The sequence below is a fragment of the Diospyros lotus genome, chromosome 13, assembly GCF_014633365.1.
Source record: "Diospyros lotus cultivar Yz01 chromosome 13, ASM1463336v1, whole genome shotgun sequence".
Taxonomy (NCBI): Eukaryota; Viridiplantae; Streptophyta; class Magnoliopsida; order Ericales; family Ebenaceae; genus Diospyros; species Diospyros lotus.
Genome location: NC_068350.1, coordinates 7,858,745 through 7,880,403, shown reverse-complemented (window position 1 = coordinate 7,880,403; position 21,659 = coordinate 7,858,745). Strand labels below are relative to the sequence as shown.

Below are 21,659 nucleotides of genomic sequence, written 5' to 3'. Positions count from 1 at the left end.
TCCATCATACTTTCATGTGTTCTTCTTGTCATCCATCATATTGTCATATACTTCCGTGATCTTGGTCTTCCTTCGGGCCAACCCCGAGCTAATATTTAAGCCGAGCCAAAATTCCATCGGGCCAACCCCGAGCTAATTTCTAAAGTCTTTCCTCGAGCTTGCATCCTCACCATACAATGCAACAAATAGGAAATGCAATGGCTTATGCAGCATCAACGTGATAACAAGGCCCCCATAAATCAAGCATCAGTCTATGCTACGCCCACATAAGAATTCACACATGCGGCATGCTCTAAATGCACATATTCGCCTAGGGTACCCAAATTGGCTCTTAGACCAACCGGATCATGTAAGTGCTCACACATCCCATCACACACAAAGCATGTTTTCCCAAATGAATGCAACCCAGCCCCCTGTAGCACACACATCATGATATGCACAAACCAATGCGGGAATCTGAAATACCAGCTTTTCTGGCTGTCTAGCGCTTATCGTAACAACCGATGACTGGCGCCCATACATCCAACCATCAACTGTCAGGACCCACGGTCAACAGTCAGTGACTTTGTACCCCATACCCTTAGATACTCTTACTGACAACATCAAACTTATACACTTCCAACTTAACATTTATTAAACCACTCCCATGACATCACATGCACCCGTAACATAACCATTAATATACCATTCCTGTTCTCATTCCTTCTAATTTTCATAAAACCATCTCATCAAACAAAATAGACTCTTAACATATTTCCATAATCTAAACCATATCATTTTCTAATAACCTAGCCCCAACGGGTTCGACATCATTCCCAAGGGAAGTGGGGCAATACAAAACCCCGTATTGGACGAACTGAATGCCTCCGAATCATCATTAGCTAAACTTCTTCCATTAACAATAAACCCATTTAATAAAACATAAGTCATAAGGTGGCTGCCACACGGATTATAATTATGAATGCGTGGAACCGAGTCACGGTGAGGGAGGTTTAAAATATCAGAAATAACGAAGACTCTCGCAGGAAATGAAGATCATGAGGAGAGGGTTAGGAGCTTGCCTGAAATCGGCTGCTTTCGGCCTCTCTTGTGCTCCCGTTGCGAAGTAAAATACTTCCTAGCAATTAACACAACCGGGACTTAAATTAATTAATTCTAACCGCGTAAAATTTATAATTTAATCATATAACACTTATACTAATTCTTATCCACGTAGCTGATCACTTTTCACATCGAAATAATCCCAAAATTCGTTTATTTTTCATATATTTTCCTTCTCTTTCTTTTATTTTTTTTCTTTTCTTTTCTTTCTTCTTCACCTCCCGCACGCGCCTGCTCTTCTTCTTTTCCCTTCCTTTCCTTATTTTTCCTTTTCTTTTCTTTCTTCTTCTTCTTCCCGCATCTTTTTCCTTGCACACCAGCGCCCACCTGCCGCGGCCTCCTTCCACCAGTCGCCTCCGGCCAGTAGCACCGCTGGTTCGCCCCGCTATCGGCACCGCCTCCCATGGCCGCGCGCGTCGCTACTGCCCATGTCGTCCCTCCCCGCTGCTGCCGCTTTGCTCGATTGCCATGGCTGAGCTTCTCTCGGCCAACTTCCATGGCCGCCACCTCCCTCTCTCTCTCTTTCTCTCTCTTTCCCTCTCTCTTTCCCTCTCTCTCAGTTGAGCTCTCTCTCTCAATCTCGATCTCTCCATTTCTCCATCACTTGGCCGCCCTCTCCCTCTCCCAATCTCTTGGCCCACTGTTCTTTCTCTCGCAAGCTCTCATTCTCTCTTTCCTCTGTTTTAATTTGAAGAAATGGCCACTGTAGATAGCTTGGCCTCCAAGCACGCACACACAACCACACAATTTAACATTTTAATTAATTTAATTTTAATTTAAATTAATTTGATTTATTCTTTTATTATTATTATGAATATATATATGTATATGTGTATTTATATATTAATTCATTAATTTAAATTAAGTTAACATAATTTACACATTTATTATTATTATTAATATTATTTAATTAACTTAAATCCTTAAATTTTCATTATGGACTCCAAATACTAAAATTTAATAATTATTATCGTCTCCAATATTTCAGGATATTATAGTTTTTGTTCAACTTTAAGAGATAATTTTAAGTCTTAACAATAAATAAATATTTTTTCATTTCAAAAAAAACAAAAATAAATAAACAGAATAATAATAGAGATGAAATTAAAAAAATAGAATATATAATTCCCGGAAGAGGTGGATTTATACGTGGAAAATGAAGAACCCAACTTCCCGTGCCCCGCCACGGCCACGAAATAGAAGGAAGGAATAAAGTGCATTTCAAAACGAATCGAGTTCAGGGAGATCGCAATCTCGATGGCAGCGAAGAACTCCCTGCCTCTACGGTACCAAAGAACAGATCTGATAGGTAATTTCTCACATCCTGAGGGGCAAATCTTACCAAATGCCGATCTCCTTTCCACGCCTCCACTCCCTGCGTGTGGTAGAACTCTGTATACCCCTCCACAACCTTCCTCGTTATCGACAGTTTGATTTGCTGCCTGAGATTGCTATCGTCCACGACGCACCCAGATTGCTTCAGGTACGCCTGCTCCAACGCTCTGTTGAATCTCCTCAAACATTCTTTTACTTCTTCCGCCGACATCCCTGCCGTTGGATCTTGCGTCAGCGATTCGACGACGGACCCCCACGCTAGTCTTTCATAGCTGGAGGCAAACTGCTTGACTTTGGCTTCTTGCTTTGAGATCCAATCGTCGCCGAGGAGGTACTTGATATTCGATTTGCGTACTTTGTCGACAACGTGTTGGAGATTGTTGGCTAAGAAGAGGTAAGCGAGGGAGACGTCTTTGTAATGGGCAGCTTTGCTGTCGAGTTTGCAGAGGAGGACAAGGATCAGCCACGCGAACCGGAGGGAGATAGCCTGTTTGGGAGATCCGTCGGAGTCGGAGGAGTCAAAATAAGACTCAGGTAAGGATGATTTCTCCGGCAGTGGAGAATAGGCGAGGATGTCCGGCAGAATGTTGCTGTAATCGCCGAGGAGAGACAGGTAATTCATGACTGCAACCGTTAGATGATCAACTCCACCACCGGGAACGGGCGACTTGGATTTGTCCTTCTGGATCGCCGATTCATAATCGGCTACAATTGTCCGAACAGATTCGCCGAGCTTGACCAGCGCGGTGATGGCTTGTGATAGTACGGCGGAGGTGGATTCGAATGAGAAGATGGACTCGATCTCGGGCCAGTTTTCCGAGATTGCGGTGTACATGTCGAGCATACGGGAAACCTTTTCCGGCGAGTTCTTCTTGTTTTTCACCGCAAGTTCAGGGAATCCAAACAAAATTTGAGCTCCTTCTTTCGTGATCTCAGCGAAACATGATTCTCTGATGGTGTCGGAGGCTGCGAAGACGTGATCACAGAGAATTCTCTCCCCATTGAATAGTGTCTTCACTGCGATCTTCACAGCACTCAACCAATTTTTCGTTTTCAACTCTATCGGCTCCCAATCCATCTTGTGAATCTTCGAATTGCTGACTCTCTCAACGCCGAGTCGATATATACCTTCATCAACAATCGATTTTCGTATAGTCTTATATATCTTCACGCATTCTTTTCCGTAACCAGTTGATATCATACTCTCGGCTATCAGTCTCAGATCGGCCATGACAGCGACCGAAACTTGCTCGACGTCCTTGACGGATTCTCCTGCGATACGAATCTCCTCCTCAGACTCATCGTCATCGTCATAATCCGACATGCTAGATCGTGTCGAGGTTAGCGAGGATCTTGCAGAAACTGATTCCGGATCCAAGTAAGCTCGATTCATGGATAGAATCTGATAGAACTCCTTCTGAAGTCGCTTCATGGCAATCTCCATCAGTTTCTGACTACGCACGAGTTTCTCTGATTGCGGATCTTCCTTATCTAGGAAATGCATTGCTTTATGTAATTCAGCAACGGAGTTGATGAAATCTCTGGCTTCTCCACGGTTCTCGTAGAAGAGGGAAGTAACTTTGGCGAAGGTCGAAGCTTCCGGGTTCCATTTCATGATCATCGTCTCCGCCGCTGCGATACTTCGCTCCATGGCTGCGTTAGAGAGCCTCCTTGAAGGAGAAGGGCTGTGTGAAACCGAAAACGATGATGGTGGCTTCGTGGAAAACCATAGGCTTCGCATTCCTTTTCTCGGCATATTTAGAAGCTCTCCAACAGATCAACTACTTAGCAACAGATCAGAGGTACCCGTTCTTCTGATCTTAATTTTGCTTATAAAATCTATATATATGCTGTTTATGCACTGTGAACTTGATCAGCCTCTATGTGAGTGTTTGCGTGAGCGTTTCTGCTTTGCGTTGGCTTGTTAATATAGGTTTAACATAGGGGGTGTTCTATGGGGATTTGTAGACAGATCGAGAGAGAGACAGAGAGTGGCAACGATAAGGGGGTGTTCCATGGGGATATATAGACAGATCGAGAGAGAGAGAGAGAGAGAGAGAGAGGAACTGGTGGTCGAGGCTTCGGTTAGTTGATGAATCACGCAGGTTGGACTTTTGGGGTCTCTATTTTGAGTTGACTTACGAACTTTTGTTGATTTCTATGTATGTTGTACGCGTGTATTTAATAAGTTCCTTGGCCGCCAAAAATGATAGACTTCCCAAATTTTGATACACCAATCGATTCAAAGCCAAACAAAAAGAAGGCTGAGCTCATTGATGACCCATCTGACATGAACCCAGTGTTGAGACAAAACTAATACAACGTCAGCATCCATCTCATACAACATCAACCTTCTAAGCCATGACGACAACCTTAAATAGTCCAACTGATGGTTCCATTCCATTCCACTCCACCCCATTGGGTTCTTTCCGTTCATCAGCCCATCAATCTCTTAATTGACATGATCATATGATTTTTATTCATTATTATTATTAGAAATCATTAACACTCTGGTGATCAGATGAATCCTGGTACCCAACTTATAATGTAATGCTTTAATAAAATCTTAAAAACCAACAATATGTTCATTTTAGTTTATTATTTACCCAAGTTAATTAAATTCTTCTAATTCATTGATGAAACACCATGTCTTATTAATTCGAATTATTAAAACTATTATCAAATATGGAGATAACAAACTCAGAAATAGGTTAAGGCCCATATTGAACCTTTTAATTGCACAAAACTATCAAAATGATGTTATTTTGGTATTTTTAAAATGTTTTCTATCTTAAAATGTCAAGAAACATAAGGGCCTGTTCTCTTTGGCGTTTTCAGCCCGTTTTGAGTTTTCAATTTTTCAAAACACTGAAAACACGTTTACTTTGTTATTTTCAAAAACGCATTTTCAAAAACAACTAAAAAATTTGTAAAGAAAACCCAAAATAACATTTGTTATTTTGGGCGTTTTCAGTGAAAATACACTGAAAACTCAAAAACACGGAAAACACTCCCACACCCCCCCCCCCCAGATTCTCGACAGAACTGCTCTCTCTGCTCTCTCTCTCGCAAGCATCAACGACCTCGCCATCTCCACTCTCCTTTCTGCTCTCTCTCTCGCAAGCATCAGCCATCGATCGCCTCGCCATCTCTGTCGTTGCCACTCTTCTCTTTGCTCTCCCTCTCGCAAGCATCGGCTGTCGATCGTCTCGCCATCGACGTCGCTGCCACTCTCCTCTCTGCTTTCTCTCTCATAAGCATCGACCTCGCCTGCCACCGCTAAAACTGCCATCGACCTCGCTCGCCACCGCTAAAAACTGCCATCGTCGATCTTGCTAGTTCTATTGAAAGCCTCCACCATCGATCTTAGATCTACGGAGGTTTGTCCGTTAGATCTTATTGGTTTTGGGGTATGTTAACTCCCTTGGCTTGGAACTTCTAATAATAGGCTCTGATCGGTGGTCGCCAGCGACAGAATTGTCGACCGGAGAAGATGCAGCGCTGGAGAATGGAAAAAGGAAATGGAAGAAAAGGAAAGAAATAAAAAAGAAAAGAAAAAAAAACATAAAATAATTTTTCAAAAATTACAAAGTAAACGCGTTTTCAATTTTTAGTTTTGAGAAACAATTTTTCAAAATAACAAAGAGAATGCATTTTCAGAAATCTCAAAACAAACACTCAAAACACAAAACTCAAAATGAATTCAAAATTCAAAACTCAAAAATGAAACACAAAGAGAACACTACCTAAAAAGTTGTCGTTTCTAAGCTGTTTCTAAAATTTTGAAAACTTTTCAAGATCATTTTGCAATATTAGAAACGTATTTATGTTCCACAACCATATTAAAGATGAAATCAATTCTATTTCTAGTGTTCCACGTTAGAAATAAAAAAAAACTTGTATTTATATTTCCCTGATGAATAATAAAATTTATATTTATATTAAAAATTATATTTACAAAAAGATCTTTATATTTTTTTTACTTACTCATTTTCTTTGCGTCCTATTTTTTTTTGAAAAATATTATTTTTTTTATTTTCATTTCATATCGTATTCATTTTTTATTTTTATTTTCATGCGACCTACGTTGAACCAAGGCCATTTTAAAAAGGAAGTCCAAAAACAATGAATAAAATAAAGAAAAAAAATCAAAAAAAACCTGGGAGACTAGAAGATTGCCAAGAAACCTTAGAAAAACTCCATAAGCTAAACTCTCCCAGGAGACCCGAAGGTCTCTAGGAGACTCCCTCAGTTGGAGTCCGTAAACTCATTCCCTATGAGACCTGTTCAAGGTTGTTAAAATCGTAATAGGGTTTCTGACATATAAAATTGTAAAATCGAGTGCGATTCAACTTTAAAATCGTAAGGATTTTCAATGTAAAAAAGGCCACTGTTTCGACCATGTTATGTAACAGATCTTCTTGATCAGATCTTTTAGACTGTGTCGCCTTTGTAGTTTTGAATGATGTTGGATAAAAAAAATTATTTTATATGTATGAAAGAATATTGCAATTTATTATTCCACCATTTCAATTGAAAACTTGTAAGTCACGTATTTCTGTCTTAATCCTGTCTTGCGATGATGATTTGTTAGGGACGTATTGAATATGTTATTTAATCTCAGTAAAAGATTCATCATATGATATTATAAATTGGATTTTGATAACAGTAGCTCTTAAGATATTTATTAAGATGTATTTAATATATTTTATTTTTAACAGTTAAGCACACTCTTGTTTAATGGTCAAATATTTTAGAATATGATATTGAAAAAAAAAAAAAGTGTTTTACATGCACCTTAACTTAAAAGGCACTAATCCTAATAAATTATAGCAAAATTAACTTTTGGAGTAATAATAAGTAGGTGGAAGCTAGAAAATATTTTAAGATTAATTCCTGTTTGAAGTAAGACATGGAATTAAATTTTAATGTAGAGAGTGGGTAAATTGGAAAGTCTTAATTTTGATGTAGTCAGGTATTGAAATTGGAAGCTGACAAGGGATTCATGACTTAGTGAGGGCACTCATTGTTACAAGAGAAAAAGTTTTATCATAAAATAATCTCAGACCTAAAAGTTTGAGAAGAATTCTTTGATATATAATTATTTAATTTGATAAATTAGTCAAACATTACATAAAGTACATTTTCCTGCATCTTGTTTTGGAGAATGATATATATATATATATATATATAGCTGATGTAATAAGTAGGAGGGTGCGAACGGCGTAGCCCAGCTGAGCCAAGTTCCAGAAAATATGTATGATATTAAAAGCTTCTCCAAGTCCAACATTAGTGCGTGTGCATGCACGCACCACCACCCTGTCTTGTCAAAAGAAACATTGTGAATTTGTAATAGCATATCCAAATGAAGCTTCTTTTAAATGAAGCTTCATTTGGATAGTTGTGAAAAGAAACATTGTGAATTTGTAACAGCATATCCAAATGAAGCTTCATTTGGATAGTTGTGAAAAGAAACATTGTGAATTTGTCCAGTCTTCTTTTAAATGAAGCTTGGCATTAATTTATAACGTCATATCCAAGTTGCAGTCTGAAGGGTTCCCATTCAAAGCCTCCACTAATTGTGAATTTGTGATGGTAGTTGGCCCTTTCCCATCATTCACATTACTTGATTGGGAAAAATGTTTGGGACCAAATATTTATTTAAATTAATAAAAAAATTGTCGCTTTATTAAATTTCTCAAACCGAGTGAGTTACTGCAAACAGCTGCCTCCTAATTGTTGTTTCTTATATATGTGGGATAAGCATTTTAGTAGTTTTATTTTTACATTCTATATTAATAATCAATAATTTAGATAATTAACTAGTTGTCAAAAGTTGCATTAAAGAAGCCAAGCATAAATATACAGAGTAAAAAGGCATGAGACTTTGGGGAATGGGTGGGCTTAGGGAGGCAGTAAGGGAGGGTTCTACAGTATGGGGGGAATTGGAAAGTTAAAAAGTTGAAATGGTCGAAAGTTTGCACATTGTTAGAAAACCTAATGGATGTTGTCTGCATCATCGATGCCATTTCTTGACCGATTTTATCAATGAGCAGTAGCCTGCCATCCATTTCTCCCTCATTGCCAATGTTATGTTGCCATTGTTGCCTTTAGCCGATTGGTTGTGGTGTCAAATTGCTTTCTATCATCAATCCATCAACAACAAACGTTATATTATTGTTGTTGACTCAATGGGTGTTTAGCGTAACTTAACCTATTTGGCAAAGTTCAAAACAATTATAAAACACCCATCTCACTGCAGAAAAAAACGAATTTAGCAATAGATCATATTTTTTTACCTTCTGATATGCATCGAGAGCAAATGGTTTTTTACAATTTATCGCTTGCTTGTCATGCAATATTTTTTATATTTTGTTACTTTTGACATAATATGTTTGTTTTCATTATTTCATGCTATTGTTCCCACCAGCTGCAATTGTGTTATTCTATCGTTATCACTGTAATTTTGTGATTGGTTTTTGATGAATCTGTTAGCTTAAGAGGGGTGAAATAAGCTTTTTTACCCTCTTAAAAATTGACCTTAAATAAATAAAACTATAATAAGAATGTAAGGAAAGTTAAAAAAACAGCACACGGGATTTGAAGTAGTTTAGTTATAAAACTTAGTTTATTATCTTGGTTCACAATCAAGGATTTGACAAACACACAAAGTGTATACTATTATCTTGTAGTTTTTCACAATATCAGCTACTTAATCTTTATAGTTGGATTTTTCAAACAAGTTTCAACCACAACCACTGTCTTTCAAAAGATAAGGCGTAACATTTACGAATGTTGGTTGTTTACACCTGGCTCTGTCACAATCAAACAACATTTTTAAAGATTAGGTTTAACCTTTACAAGTTTCACAAATATTATGTAGTGATTTTTCAAGAGAAAAATATAAGATAAAACAACAAGAATTGAAACTTTTCTCTTGAAAGAGAGTTACAAGATTTGAATATAAAACACTCTTTTTAAAAAATCTCACAAAAGAATAATAATATATATAAACTTGTGAGATGCAGAAGGCTTTTGAAAATGTTTTGAATGATTGTTTGAAGTTCTTGAGAAGCAGATATTCTAAGTGTTGTTGTTGTCACTGTAATCTTTTTCAGGTAACTTCTTATCTTATTTATAGATTTACTGCATTAAATGTTAATTGATATGGCAAATGACATTTGGAATGATTCAACTGAGTCACAATTGTCATTTTTTGTTTTTATGAGCATTAAACAACAATATAAATTCATAAAAGTATATTCATGTTGTTTGAAATGCATTTAATGAACTGAAAGGATAAAATTGACAAAATTAAATGCATCCAACGACTATATTTATTAAAATTTGTTAGTCGATACTCGACTAACTTTACTCGATTGGATATACTATGTAATCAATTATATGAAAGGATTACTTAAGTATGACCAAATCATTACTCGGCTAATATAGAAGCCTCAAAAACTTGCAATATTTATTCAATTACAAGTCTAAGTTTACTTGACTAATATAAAACTTTACTCGAGTACAAACACTTAATACTCGATTAATCTTAAGACCAAAAACTTAGCCAGCATCCAACCTACCTTTACTTGATTAAGAAGATTATTCATCGAGTATAAAAACACATTAGTTGATTATAAAAAAAGTTTTACTCGATTAAAAGGCTACACAGAAGATTTATCATAAAGATACTCAATTATAAAAAAGTTTTACTCAAGTATAAAAGATTGATACTCGATTATGAAAATTCCTTATTTGATTGATTTTTGAAATGACAGAAGATTGCATAACATACTCGAATAATAGATTATGATAGTCGATTATAAAACATCTTTATTCGATTATATACATACATATAATCGACTAATTTGAAAATAACTTGAGCATTACTCGATTATATACAAAATATACTCGATTGAATTTTTACAAAATACTTTTAAAAAATTTACTCGATTAACACAAAAAGATTACTCGATTGGCTTTCACAAGCTTTATGACATATTCAATTATATTCAATATATACTCTATTATTTTGAGAATATACTTGATTAATAAGAATATATACTCAACTATTTTGAAAACATGCTTAAAGTATAAAATTATCAAACACAAGAATACTTAAAAATGTTTTGGATATCATCAATAAATTAAATTTATTGAAAAAATATTTTTTTATTTAATTTTACTAAAAATTATATTCTCAATAAATCAAAATACAAATTTTTCAACAATCTCCCCCTTTTTGATTTATGAGCCTATTTGAGGATGATTGTTGAGAAATTTGTATTTTAATTTATTAAGAAAATAATTTTAAACAAATTTAAATAAATAAAAAAATATATTTTCAGTTAATTTTGTTTATTGATGATTTTCAAAACATTTTGAATTACTCTTAAGTTTGATAATTTTATACTCAAATATGTTTTTAAAATAATTGCTTATATGTTCATATTAATTGAGTATCTCATAAAACTTGTGAGAGCCAATTAAGTAACCTTTTTATTTTAATCAAGTAAAACTTTTGAAAATATTTTTGATCGAGTATGTTGTGAATCTGATCAAGTAATGCTCAGGCCATTTGCAAATTAGTCAATTACTCATATCAGTTTAATCGAGTAAAAGATGTTTTATAATCAAATATCATAATCTCTTACTCGAGTATATTATACATTTTTTTTTATTTTTTCTAAAAGATAATCTAGTAAAGAATTTTTTTACTTGAGTATCAATCTTTTGTACTCGAGTAAACCTTTTTGATAATCGAGTATTTTTGTGCTAAATCTTCTGAGTATCTTTTTACTCAAGTAAAACTTTCTTGATAATCTGTTAATATAATTTTATACTCGAGTGAATAATCCTTTTAATTGAATGAAGATAGATTGGATGCTAGCTGGTCTTAAAGTTAATCAAGTATCAAGTATTTTTACTCGAGTAAAGATGTCTATTAGTCGAGTAATCTTAATTTTGTAATCGAGTGAATAATGCAAGTTTCTATAGTTTCTATATTAGTCGATTAATGACTTGGTCATACTCGAGTAAACCTTTCATATAATCAATTAGATAGTATATCCTATTAAGTAAAGATTAATATTAGTCAAGTAAGCTTAAAAATTACTCGAGTATTTTCTGTTAGATATTAAATTTTATAGTTGTTAATCAGAGAAGAAAGACATAATAATTGTTGACCGTTTGAGCTTTATCTCTTTATTTTAAGAAGTCTGATTATGTCTTGTAACAGCCCGCCTCCCAGAACCTCCGTGCACAAAAAGCATCCGTGAGAGGGTCATTATTTGAATGATATCGAACAAAACACACCCTAACTCACACACAACCTTTATAAATACCATAACCATTTATCACATAACATTTCATAATCATTATTACATAAACATTCACCTCGTGAGCCCACTGGGCTTACATAATATACATACATCTCAATACCATAAAAGCTTTACCCTGACTGATCACAACGACTGTAATACCTGGTATTACATGGTATTAAAAATAAATAACTTTTGATTATTTTGTCAGGACCTCGGGTGGTCCGAGAAGACCAATGGTCAATCTCGAGAAATTAATTAATAAAATTTGCTGAATTGGCCGCTGGGAGTGCCTCTAGACTTGGATGTCCAGGGAAGAGTGCAAGAGAGTCTCGAGATGAGAATAGTGACGCTAGAAGCGGTCCGACTGGGAATAATTTTTGAAATAAATTCTGTATAAGCCCGAGTGGGTGCCAATACCGAATAGTCAGAGAGGACCTCCTTGAAGCTGAGGGGACCTTGGGGGTGGTTCGATTTTCTGAGTAATGCAACTCTTAAGTGCTTTCGGGTCGAATAAAGGTCCCGTGTAGACACAGGGACGAGGTCGATATTCCCAAGTAGTGGTTAGTTATTAATTTCGAATAAATCAAGATTTTGAGTGGCTTAAGAGTAATTAATTAAAGCATTGGAGCGTCCAAGTGTTATTTATAAAAAATCCTTAAATGTAATAAAAATTCCTAAGTGGAATTAATGTAATTAATGGGGGTTAATATATAATATATATATATTTATGTATGTATGACCGTGTGTGAGGAGGAAGCTTCCTTGAAGCTTCCTCACGTGTTGTCTCTGTACAATGGCCGAGAGAGCAGAGAGAATAGAAGAGATTGAGAGGTTGTGAGAGCTCGAGAGAGAGCTTTGCCGAGAAAGAGGGAGTCGGGCCGAGAGAGAGAGAGAGCATGAGAGAGAGAGAGAGAGATGGGGGAGAAGGTCGCTCGGCCATGGCAGCAGCTGCCATGGCCGACGATGAAACAGCGACGGCGGGGCAGCTGCAGCGAGCTGGGCGACGGTGGAGGCTGAAGTGACTGGTGGTGGCCGTGTGAGCAACAACTGAGGCGATGGCCGGTGTCGGCGGAAGTTTCAACAGCCGAAAATGGTCGCTGGTTGCAGCAGAGGCTGGCCGCGCATAGGTGGTGGCGCGCGATGATGCTGGCCGCGAAGGCGGGGCCGACAGCAGCGGCTCGAGTAGTAGTGACGGCCGGCGAACTAGGTGGTGGTGGGTAGCGGCCATGCGTAACAGCCCTGCGCGCGCGCAGTGAAGAAGAAGAACAAGTGTGCGCGGAAGAAGAAGGAAGAAGCAGGAGGAAAAAAGGAAAATAAAGAGAAAAAGAAAAGAAAAATAAAAAAGAAAAAGAAAAGGAAAATGAAAATGGGAGGGAAAATGTTAGAAAATTCCAAAACTTCCAGAAAAATTAGGGAAAGTTCTGGAAATTAATTTAGGGCCCGAGGAGTGTGCTAAAGGCCGAGAATAAGATTTGAGCGCAAGATTTGCAGCCAACGAGGCAACGCCGGGTGAGCGTTTTCCTGATTCCTTCTTCAGAATTAATCAAGGTAAATTGAGTTAATCATTTCCTAGTTATTTTCATTAAATGAGATAATAAATTGTGTCGTATTGGTTGGATTGAACCCTTGGTGGGGGTGATTGAAAGTTGTTGTCGGGTGAGTTTTGCGATGTGTGGCGAAGTTGTGGGCATTGATTTAATGCCGGATGTTAATGGAGTTGGGTTTGTGTGTATTTGCCTCTAGGTTCGACCGGGAAGGCGGTGATCTTAGAAGAGCTCGGAGTTCAGCCTGACGTTCATGCCGAGGCAGAGACTAGGCTTCGAGCCAAGTAAGGGACGGCCTCATGTGGAGGTGGCCATGCAAGTTGGTAAATGTGTTTGATAATGTTTTTATATTACATTTGCATGTAGTGGTAAACACTTGCGTGATGTGAGATCTAGTGGACCTGTGGCCATATGGAGGACTAGTGTTGTGGGGGCTAATAGGTTGATGCCTCAAACCCTGGTGGGTTGCGAGGATGAGTGGGCCTAGTCTTATTTTCATGCATTCGACATACATAAACATGGTTATATTCATATTTACATGCATTACACCCTTACTGAGTCTTTATAACTCATGAGGTTTTACCTCATGTGTAGATGTTGCAAGTCTAGATGCAAGCAGGGATGGCGTCGGGAGGCTGTTGTGGCAACAAGCTGTGTTGCCTGAGTTGTGTATTTTATTATCTCTTGCACGTATCCATGTGGTGTTATGTATGTATACCCTTGTGAGTAAATGTATGTGTTGTTGAGCGTTAAATGTATTTAATTGTTGTAAACATCATAGTGTGATAAATGATTGTGAGACGGTTCATTGTATATGACTTAGTTGGAGAAGCCGAGTTTTGGACCGAGTAAAGATCATTGAGGTATGTTTTCATAAATCCCCAATACTCAGCAAAGTGTTTGTTATGCTAGCTTTGTGCCTGGGTCATCTCTGGCTTGCTATGGGGCGAGCTGAAGAGAGGTGAAGCTCACTCGGGTTTCAGGTCTCGGCCCGCTGAGTTCTTCTTGCTTGAGTTGGGACCGATTCCTGAGTGGAGCGAAGGGAAGGACGAAGCCTAGTTCCCACCTAGGGCGCTTCCTATTTAAACATAGTCCAACCCTTCTGTTGTGATTCATCGGGTGAGTAATCTGATCGATTATTTACCGGTGGCGCTTGTAAGTGGGAGCGGGTCGTTACAACGACACCCAGGATCTAGTTTCAGGAGAGCTCTGCACTTGCTACTATGATTGAGCGATCTGGACCTGTTATGGGCGATCTCCGGGAATCAGCTGACGGGCTGGACCCGGTCCCGCAGGGCGAACCCAAGGCTTAATAGGTCGGCCGGAATTCCTTAGAGGCTCGCCAGGCCCAGAGATCGAGAACCACCAATGAAGAGTCTCACGGTAAAAAGTCAGGTCGCTTGAAGATAGCGAGCTCACTTAGGGCGAGCTCGCTCAAAACAACATCCCAGCATCACAACATCACGACTTCAGCTTCGCCGAAAGACGCGCCAAAGATTAGAACAGCTAGAAGACCGCAAGATAATCGGAAGCGATATACACCTGCCTATCAGAAGTAATTCAAATCCCTGAAGACAAGGAACCTATCCCTGATATTCCAAAGCAGATAAGGAAAACGACATCAACGGAATAGACTCCTTCCATACTTAGAACTGATTCGAATTGTAAACAACATGACTCTATTTATAGAGAAGGATACGCCACTGTAAAGGGATCGATCACTGAATTACATACTGTGACTCTCCCTGAATAACCAGAGAACAGTTGTGGACTAGGCATCATTTGGGCCGAACCACGTAAAAATCTTGTGTGCTTCTTGTTTGTTCTTTTGCTTCTGTTCCTTACTCTTCGGCACCTGTTATCGCATTGTGGGTTCTTGAACTCTGGTTGACGGTTCTCGTACGTCAACATCTTGGCGCTAGAAGGAGGGCCCGCACTGATCGATAGCAATGGCAAGAGGAAGGAATGCACGAAGCTCTGATGCAATCGCCGATTTGCCAAAAAATCATCACAACCAACCGCACGACGATCTACCTGTCGAAGGGTCCGTTGCCCCAGCAACGGAAACTTTGATTCCACTAATTACCGGAGTCACTGCTGGAGTGCCCTCGCGGGCTCCGGCTCAACCTTCAGCCCCAACCGTCAGAGCAGAGGCGATTCAGGCCTGGCAGCAACGTCAGGAGGCACTGGAAAACACCATAAGGTAGCTCGCTGAAGCGGTTAGGGCCCTTGCCCGGGCCCAACCGCAAATGGTCCCGAGACAGCCAAAACCACCATCACCCTAGAGAGCTCGCCACCCACGAGAGGAAAAGCCCCCGCCAAATGGAGAAGCTGACAGAGTTCCCTCGCCAGAAGGGTCAGTAAATTCGTCTAACTCAAGGTCCAAGAGTACAGACCCCCCGTTATATCGCTCCCCGGGGAGAGGAAGCAGGCGACCGCAGCTCCAGCGATCTGTGGACTAGGGCACAGCTGTGGAGGAGTTGCTCCAAAGGGTGCAAGAGTTGGAGGCACGGCAAGGAGCTCGTGGCCAAAGTAGTGGCTACGGAGAGAGGACGCCATTCACTAGAGAAGTCGAGCTCGAAGCTCTCCCCAGGAGATTCAAGGTTCCAGGCATACCGCAGTACAATGGCGACAGCGACCCCTATGACCATCTGGACGCATTCAATGTCTAGATGGACCTGCAGACCACTAGCTCGCTGGTAAGGTGTCGAGTGTTCCCTGCGACCTTGGGAGACATTCCGCGTGCTTGGCTCAGAAGCCTTCCATCTCGCAGCATTGGCAGTTGGGAAGAATGCCAGCGGAGGTTCCTCGGTCAGTACAGGGCACTGAGGCGGCAGCTCGCTCCTCCGTGCCACCTCCCCACGGTCTTCCAAAGGTCGAGCAAGTCGCTCAAGGACTACATCGCCAGGTTTCGGCGTGAGGTGAGTAACGTCGAAAGTCCCTCTGACGAAAGTATCTTGACGGCCATCTCGGCAGGCCTCCGGAAAGACAGGAAGCTCTATGAGAGCATCTACAAATCCCCCGTTACAGATCTGGGAGAGTTCTATGAGCAAGCTGCAAAAGAGATCCAGTGGGAAGAGGCATTCGGTTCGAAGAAGCCCGCCGGAGATAGGGAGGAAGTCAGAAGTTCTAGTCGAGACAGGAAAAGAAATGACGGGGGGAATGGAAGGGACAACCGTGATGAGCGGTCCAACAATCAGGTAGCCAAGCGAGCTCGATGGGAAGAGCGAGAGGAGCGACCTCCAAGGCAGGGCTGTTTCAACAACTACGCGGCCCTATCGGATTCTCAAGAGAGGATTTTCGCTATGGAAAAGAGGAGAGAAGATTTCGGGAGGCCGAACCCGATAAAAACTCCTAATAAGTTCAGAAACCAGGAGAAGTTTTGTACGTACCACAACGAGGTAGGGCACGACACCTCCAAATGCTACGCCCTGAAAGATGCAATTGAAGAACTGATTCGAAGGGGCCGGCTGTGAGATTACGTGGTGCGACCTGCAAACCAGCCACCCCAGCAGATGAATCAACAACGACCTCCCCCCAAGGATGAGCATGTGCCTGCCGTTCGAACGATCTACACAATCCACGGTGGACCTCACCTCGCAGGCACATCGAACAGGTCGCATGAAAGGTATGTACGCGAAGCTAATCATGTCTTGATAGCAGGATCTGTTGAGCAGATGGGACCATCTAAGCAAGCTAGGGTGGCAATGAAAGAAATCACCTTCTCCGAAGATGATGCCAAGGACATACACTCGCCGCACAATGACGCCCTTGTCATTCGTGCTCACATCGGCAACATGGAGGTACGAAGAATAATGGTGGATATTGGCAGCTCAGTGAACGTGATGTATAGGGCCTATTTCGACCAGATGGGACTAGGGTCCGAGCATTTTAGCTCGTCCCCAGAGCCGCTTTACGAATTCATGGGAGACGCAGTTGTTCCCATAGGGCGGGTTAAACTCCCATTCACTGTTGGGAGCCCAGGTCGTGAAGCAACGGTGATGGCAGAATTCCTCATTATTGACTGTCCCTCAGCGTACAACGTCGTACTCGGGCGGCCAGTGATGAATGAGCTGGACATGGTCTCCTCAACTAGGTCTCTGACCGTCAAGTTCCTGACCAACAATGGAACAAGATGCGTGCGGGGAGAATAGCACCTCGCGAGACGCTGCTATGAGGACGCGGTCAAGATGGGGGCCAAAGGAAAGAAAGTGAACGTGGTCGCAGGAGAAGCTCAGCGACCTTCAAGTCAGAGCGGGGTAAACTATGACCTAGATCCCCGAGAAGTGGATTGTGACAAGGCCTCTGGCCCGATGGAAGAATTGAAGAAGTCCCGGCCAGCGAAGTGGATGCTGAAAGGTGTCTGAAGCTCAGAAAGAATCTGGCCCCTGAGGTAAAGTGCTAATTGGTTGAATTCCTTAAAGCTAACCTGGATGTGTTTGCATGGAACCATGAAGATATGGTAGGCATAGCCCCGGAGGTCATGTCGCACAGGCTCAACGTGGACCCCAGCTACAGACCAGTGCGGCAGAAGAGAAGGCCAATGACTCCAGAGCGTTATGCTGCCCTTAAGGAGGAGGTGGATAAGCTCCTGGACAATGGATTCATCAGAAAAGCCTAGTACCCAGTCTGGGTAGCCAATCCAGTCCTGGTGAAGAAAAAGAACGGAACATGGAGGACCTGCATCGACTTCATCGACCTGAATAAGGCCTGCCCGAAAGACAGCTTTCCCCTTCCCAGGATTGACCAGCTCGTGGATGCAACAACAGGGCACCAGCTCCTCAGTTTCATGGACGCCTACTCGGGATACAACCAGATCCCCATGAATCCTAGCGAGGAGGAGCACATGTCGTTTATCACCGATCGTGGGCTGTACTGCTACAAAGTTATGCCGTTCGGACTGAAGAATGCTGGGGCCACCTACCAGAGGCTCGTGAATACGATGTTCGAAGTGCAGATTGGGAGAATAATAGACGTATATGTCGATGATATGCTGGTTAAATCTGAGCAGGTCGCAGATCATGTTCGCGATTTAGGAGAAATGTTCGAGATCCTCAGGAGCTACCACATGAAACTAAATCCACTAAAGTGCGCTTTTGGAGTGGTTTCCGGGAAATTCTTGGGATTCATGGTCAACAACAGAGGCATCGAGGCCAACCCAAAAAAATAAAGGCCTTGCTGGATATGAGATCTCCCACAAAGATGAAGGATGTGCAGAGCCTTACCGGTCAGGTCGCTGCCATGAGCCGGTTTATCTCCAAGGCAACTGACAAGTGTATTCCTTTCTTCAATACGTTAAGGAAGGCCCAAGGCTTCAATTGGACTGAAGAATGCGAGCTCGCCTTCCAGTAGTTGAAGGCGTACATGGGGCAAGCGCCGTTACTTTCAAAACCTAAGGATGGGGAAAGATTTGTCGTCTACCTGGGAGTGTCAGAGCACGCTCTTAGCGTAACATTGGTTCGGGAGGAAGAAGGGGTGCAATACCCCGTCTACTATGTCAGCAAGAGGTTGGTGACGCGGAAACAAGGTACACACCGATGGAGAAGCTCGCATACTTCCTAGTCACAGCATCGAGGAAGTTGCGTCCCTATTTCCAGGCCCATTAGATCGACGTTCTGACCAAGTACCCCCTGAAGCAGATTTTGCAGAAACTAGACACTTCAGGTCGCCTGCTGAAATGGGCGATCGAGCTCGCTCAGTTCGACTTGGAATACAAACCAAGGACGGCTATCAAAGGATAAGCACTCGCAAATTTCATTGCTGAATTCACTAGACCAGCCCAAGTGGGAGAAGAAGCCTCGGAAGGACCGTCTTGGGAGCTATATGTTGACGGATCGTCAAGCGATCAAGGAGCTGGGGCTGGAGTTATGTTAATCAGCCCGGAGGGCCACAGGATCCTCTGTGCCCTACGATTCAGTTTCCAAGCTACCAACAATGAGGCCGAGTACGAAGCATTGCTCGCAGGGCTACGCCTGGCAAAGGAGGTACGAGCCGAAGCAGTTGTAATCTTCAGCGACTCCCAACTGGTTGTTAATCAAATACGGGGGGAATATCAAGCGAAAGGTGCAAAGATGGCGGCATACCTGCTCAAAGTGCGCGAGCTTTTGGCCCTTCTCCCAAAATTCGAGGTACTCCAGATTCCCCGTTCTCAAAATTCACATGCAGATGCACTAGCTCGACTGGCAATTGCGCGAGATACAGAGTTCCTGGGGGCTATACTGGTGGAATTTCTAGCCGCCCCTAGCACAGAACAATCGGCTGAGATGATGGTGATTGGCGCGCCCCAGGGTTCATGGATGAGTCCTATTCTGGAGTATCTACGGGGTGGAAAGCTGCCAATAGACAAACTCGAAGCGCGCAGACTGCGAGCTCGAGCTGTCCACTATTGTATCTACGATGAGGTGTTGTATAAGCGAGGATTCACAGCTCAACTGTTAAGGTGTATCGAGGGCCCTGATTGTCGGACCGTGCTGGAGAAAATACATGCTGGACATTGCGGCAACCACGCTGGGGCTCTGTCGCTAGCCCAGAAAGCACTTTGGCAGGGATTCTATTGGCCCATGATGAAACAGGATGCGATAGAGCTGGTGAAGAGATGTGAAAAGTGCCAACGGTTTGCTAAAGTCCCGCGAGCTCCTCCAGTCTACCTCCAACAGATGAGCAGCCCATGGCCATTTGCTTTCTGGGGCATGGACCTGATCGGGCCTCTCCCAACGGCTCGAGGCAACTGCAAGCACGCTATCGTGGTGGTAGATTACTTCACCAAGTGGGCCGAAGCGAAAGAACTCGCCGAAATCTCCACCTCCAAGGTACAAAGATTCGTCTGGGATAATATCATTTGCAGGTTTGGGGTCCCACAGCAGATAATTACGGACAACGGGACTCAATTCACCAGCGAGTAGTTCATTCGGTTTTGCGAGTCACTAGGCATTGAGAAGAGCTTCACAACCGTAGACCACCCCCAAGCGAACGGGCAGGTCGAGGCAGTTAACAAGATCATCAAGCACGCCCTAAAGACGAAGCTGGAGAACAGGAAGGGTGCTTGGGAAGACGAACTGCAAACAGTGCTCTAGGCATATCGGACGACAGCTCGCACCAGCACAAGGGAGACTCCCTTTTCGTTGGCCTACAGATCCGAAGCTATGATCCTAGCAGAATACGAGGTGACAAGACAGTGAAGAGCCACCTTCAACCCAGAAGGGAATCACGAATTGCTAGCTGTAAATTTGGACCTATTGGAGGAAGCAAGAGACATAGCTCGTTTAAAGATCGTCGTATACCAACAAAGGGTAGCGTGTTACTATAACAGAAAAGTCCGGATCAGTCATTATAAAGTTGGAGATCGTGTACTACTCTTAATACTTCCCGCAGCTCGGAAAGCTAGTGGCGGCACGCTTGGCCCAAACTGGGAAGGACCCTTTGTCATCCACAAAGACTTGGGCAACGAGGCGTACCATCTAGCCAACACAGGACAGGGCTGTCCTCCCTCAAGCCTGGAACGCGGAGCATCTCCGCCCCTACTATCAGTAAAAGTGTTTATCTTTGCCTATGTTTCATGTTACAATTCTTTAAGCTCGATTGAGATTAATAAATTTTTGCCTAATCAATTTTGCTGCACTTTGTTGTCTGTTCTCCACCACAACATCTTAACATTTTCGGGGGAAGGGTAAAAACAATGGTTTGCGAGCTGGGGCCCATTCATCTTAGTCGACAGGCTATGGTTTGTGGCTTATCTGAGCATTCCTCTTGGTCCTCCCTCAGGTCGTGGTTTGCTAGTTGAGGCCCATTCATCTTGACCCAATGTCACGGTTTGGCGCCTACCTGGGCAACCACTTCCATCTCGAGCGAAGGGATCACTAGTTGAGACCCCTTTCATCTCCAATACGGCCATGATCTGCGGTCTACCTGGGTGTCCCCCCCTCTCGAGCCAACCACGGAAGAACCATGGTATGTTAGCTGAGGCCGCTATGCGACCTACCTAGACATATATCTTGGTTGGGTCTTCAACTTCCATGCAAAAACTTATGGAAGAGCCATGATATGTTAGCTGAGGCCGCTATGCGACCTACCTGGACATATATCTTGGTTGGGTCTTCAACTCCCATGCAAAAACTTATGGAAGAGCCACGGTATGTTAGCTGAGGTCGTTAAGCGACCTACCTGGACATATATCTTGGCTGGATCTTCAACTCCACGAATTTACAAGAAAAGCCCTGATATGTTAGCTGAGGTCGCTCCACGACCTACCCGGACATGTATCTTGGCTGTCTTCAACTTTTCCGCAGGAATATATCTCCCACAGGAAGCTCGTCTCGAGCCACAGCCCGTTAGCTGAGATCGTGAAATGGTCTAT

General features: G+C 42.0%; 2 protein-coding genes across 2 annotated transcripts; one reads left to right on the top strand and one right to left on the bottom strand.

Moving 5' to 3' along the window:
- Positions 1-2,205: 2,205 nt before the first annotated feature.
- LOC127787831 (exocyst complex component EXO70H1-like) lies at positions 2,206-4,500 on the bottom strand. The gene has a single exon (XM_052315859.1). It carries the CDS (start codon positions 4,190-4,192, stop codon positions 2,339-2,341), a length of 1,854 nt encoding a protein of 617 aa, XP_052171819.1. The 5' UTR covers positions 4,193-4,500; the 3' UTR covers positions 2,206-2,338.
- Positions 4,501-15,978: 11,478 nt separating this feature from the next.
- LOC127788821 (uncharacterized) lies at positions 15,979-16,782 on the top strand. Its single transcript, XM_052317451.1, has one exon. The coding sequence runs from the start codon at positions 15,979-15,981 to the stop codon at positions 16,780-16,782; it is 804 nt and encodes a 267-aa protein (XP_052173411.1).
- The last annotated feature ends 4,877 nt before the right edge of the window (positions 16,783-21,659 follow it).

Bases quoted from the DNA above. Each gene is read 5' to 3' on its own strand.
- LOC127787831 (XM_052315859.1), bottom strand. From the start codon at position 4,192: ATGCCGAGAAAAGGAATGCGAAGCCTATGGTTTTCCACGAAGCCACCA.
- LOC127788821 (XM_052317451.1), top strand. From the start codon at position 15,979: ATGGACCTGCAGACCACTAGCTCGCTGGTAAGGTGTCGAGTGTTCCCT.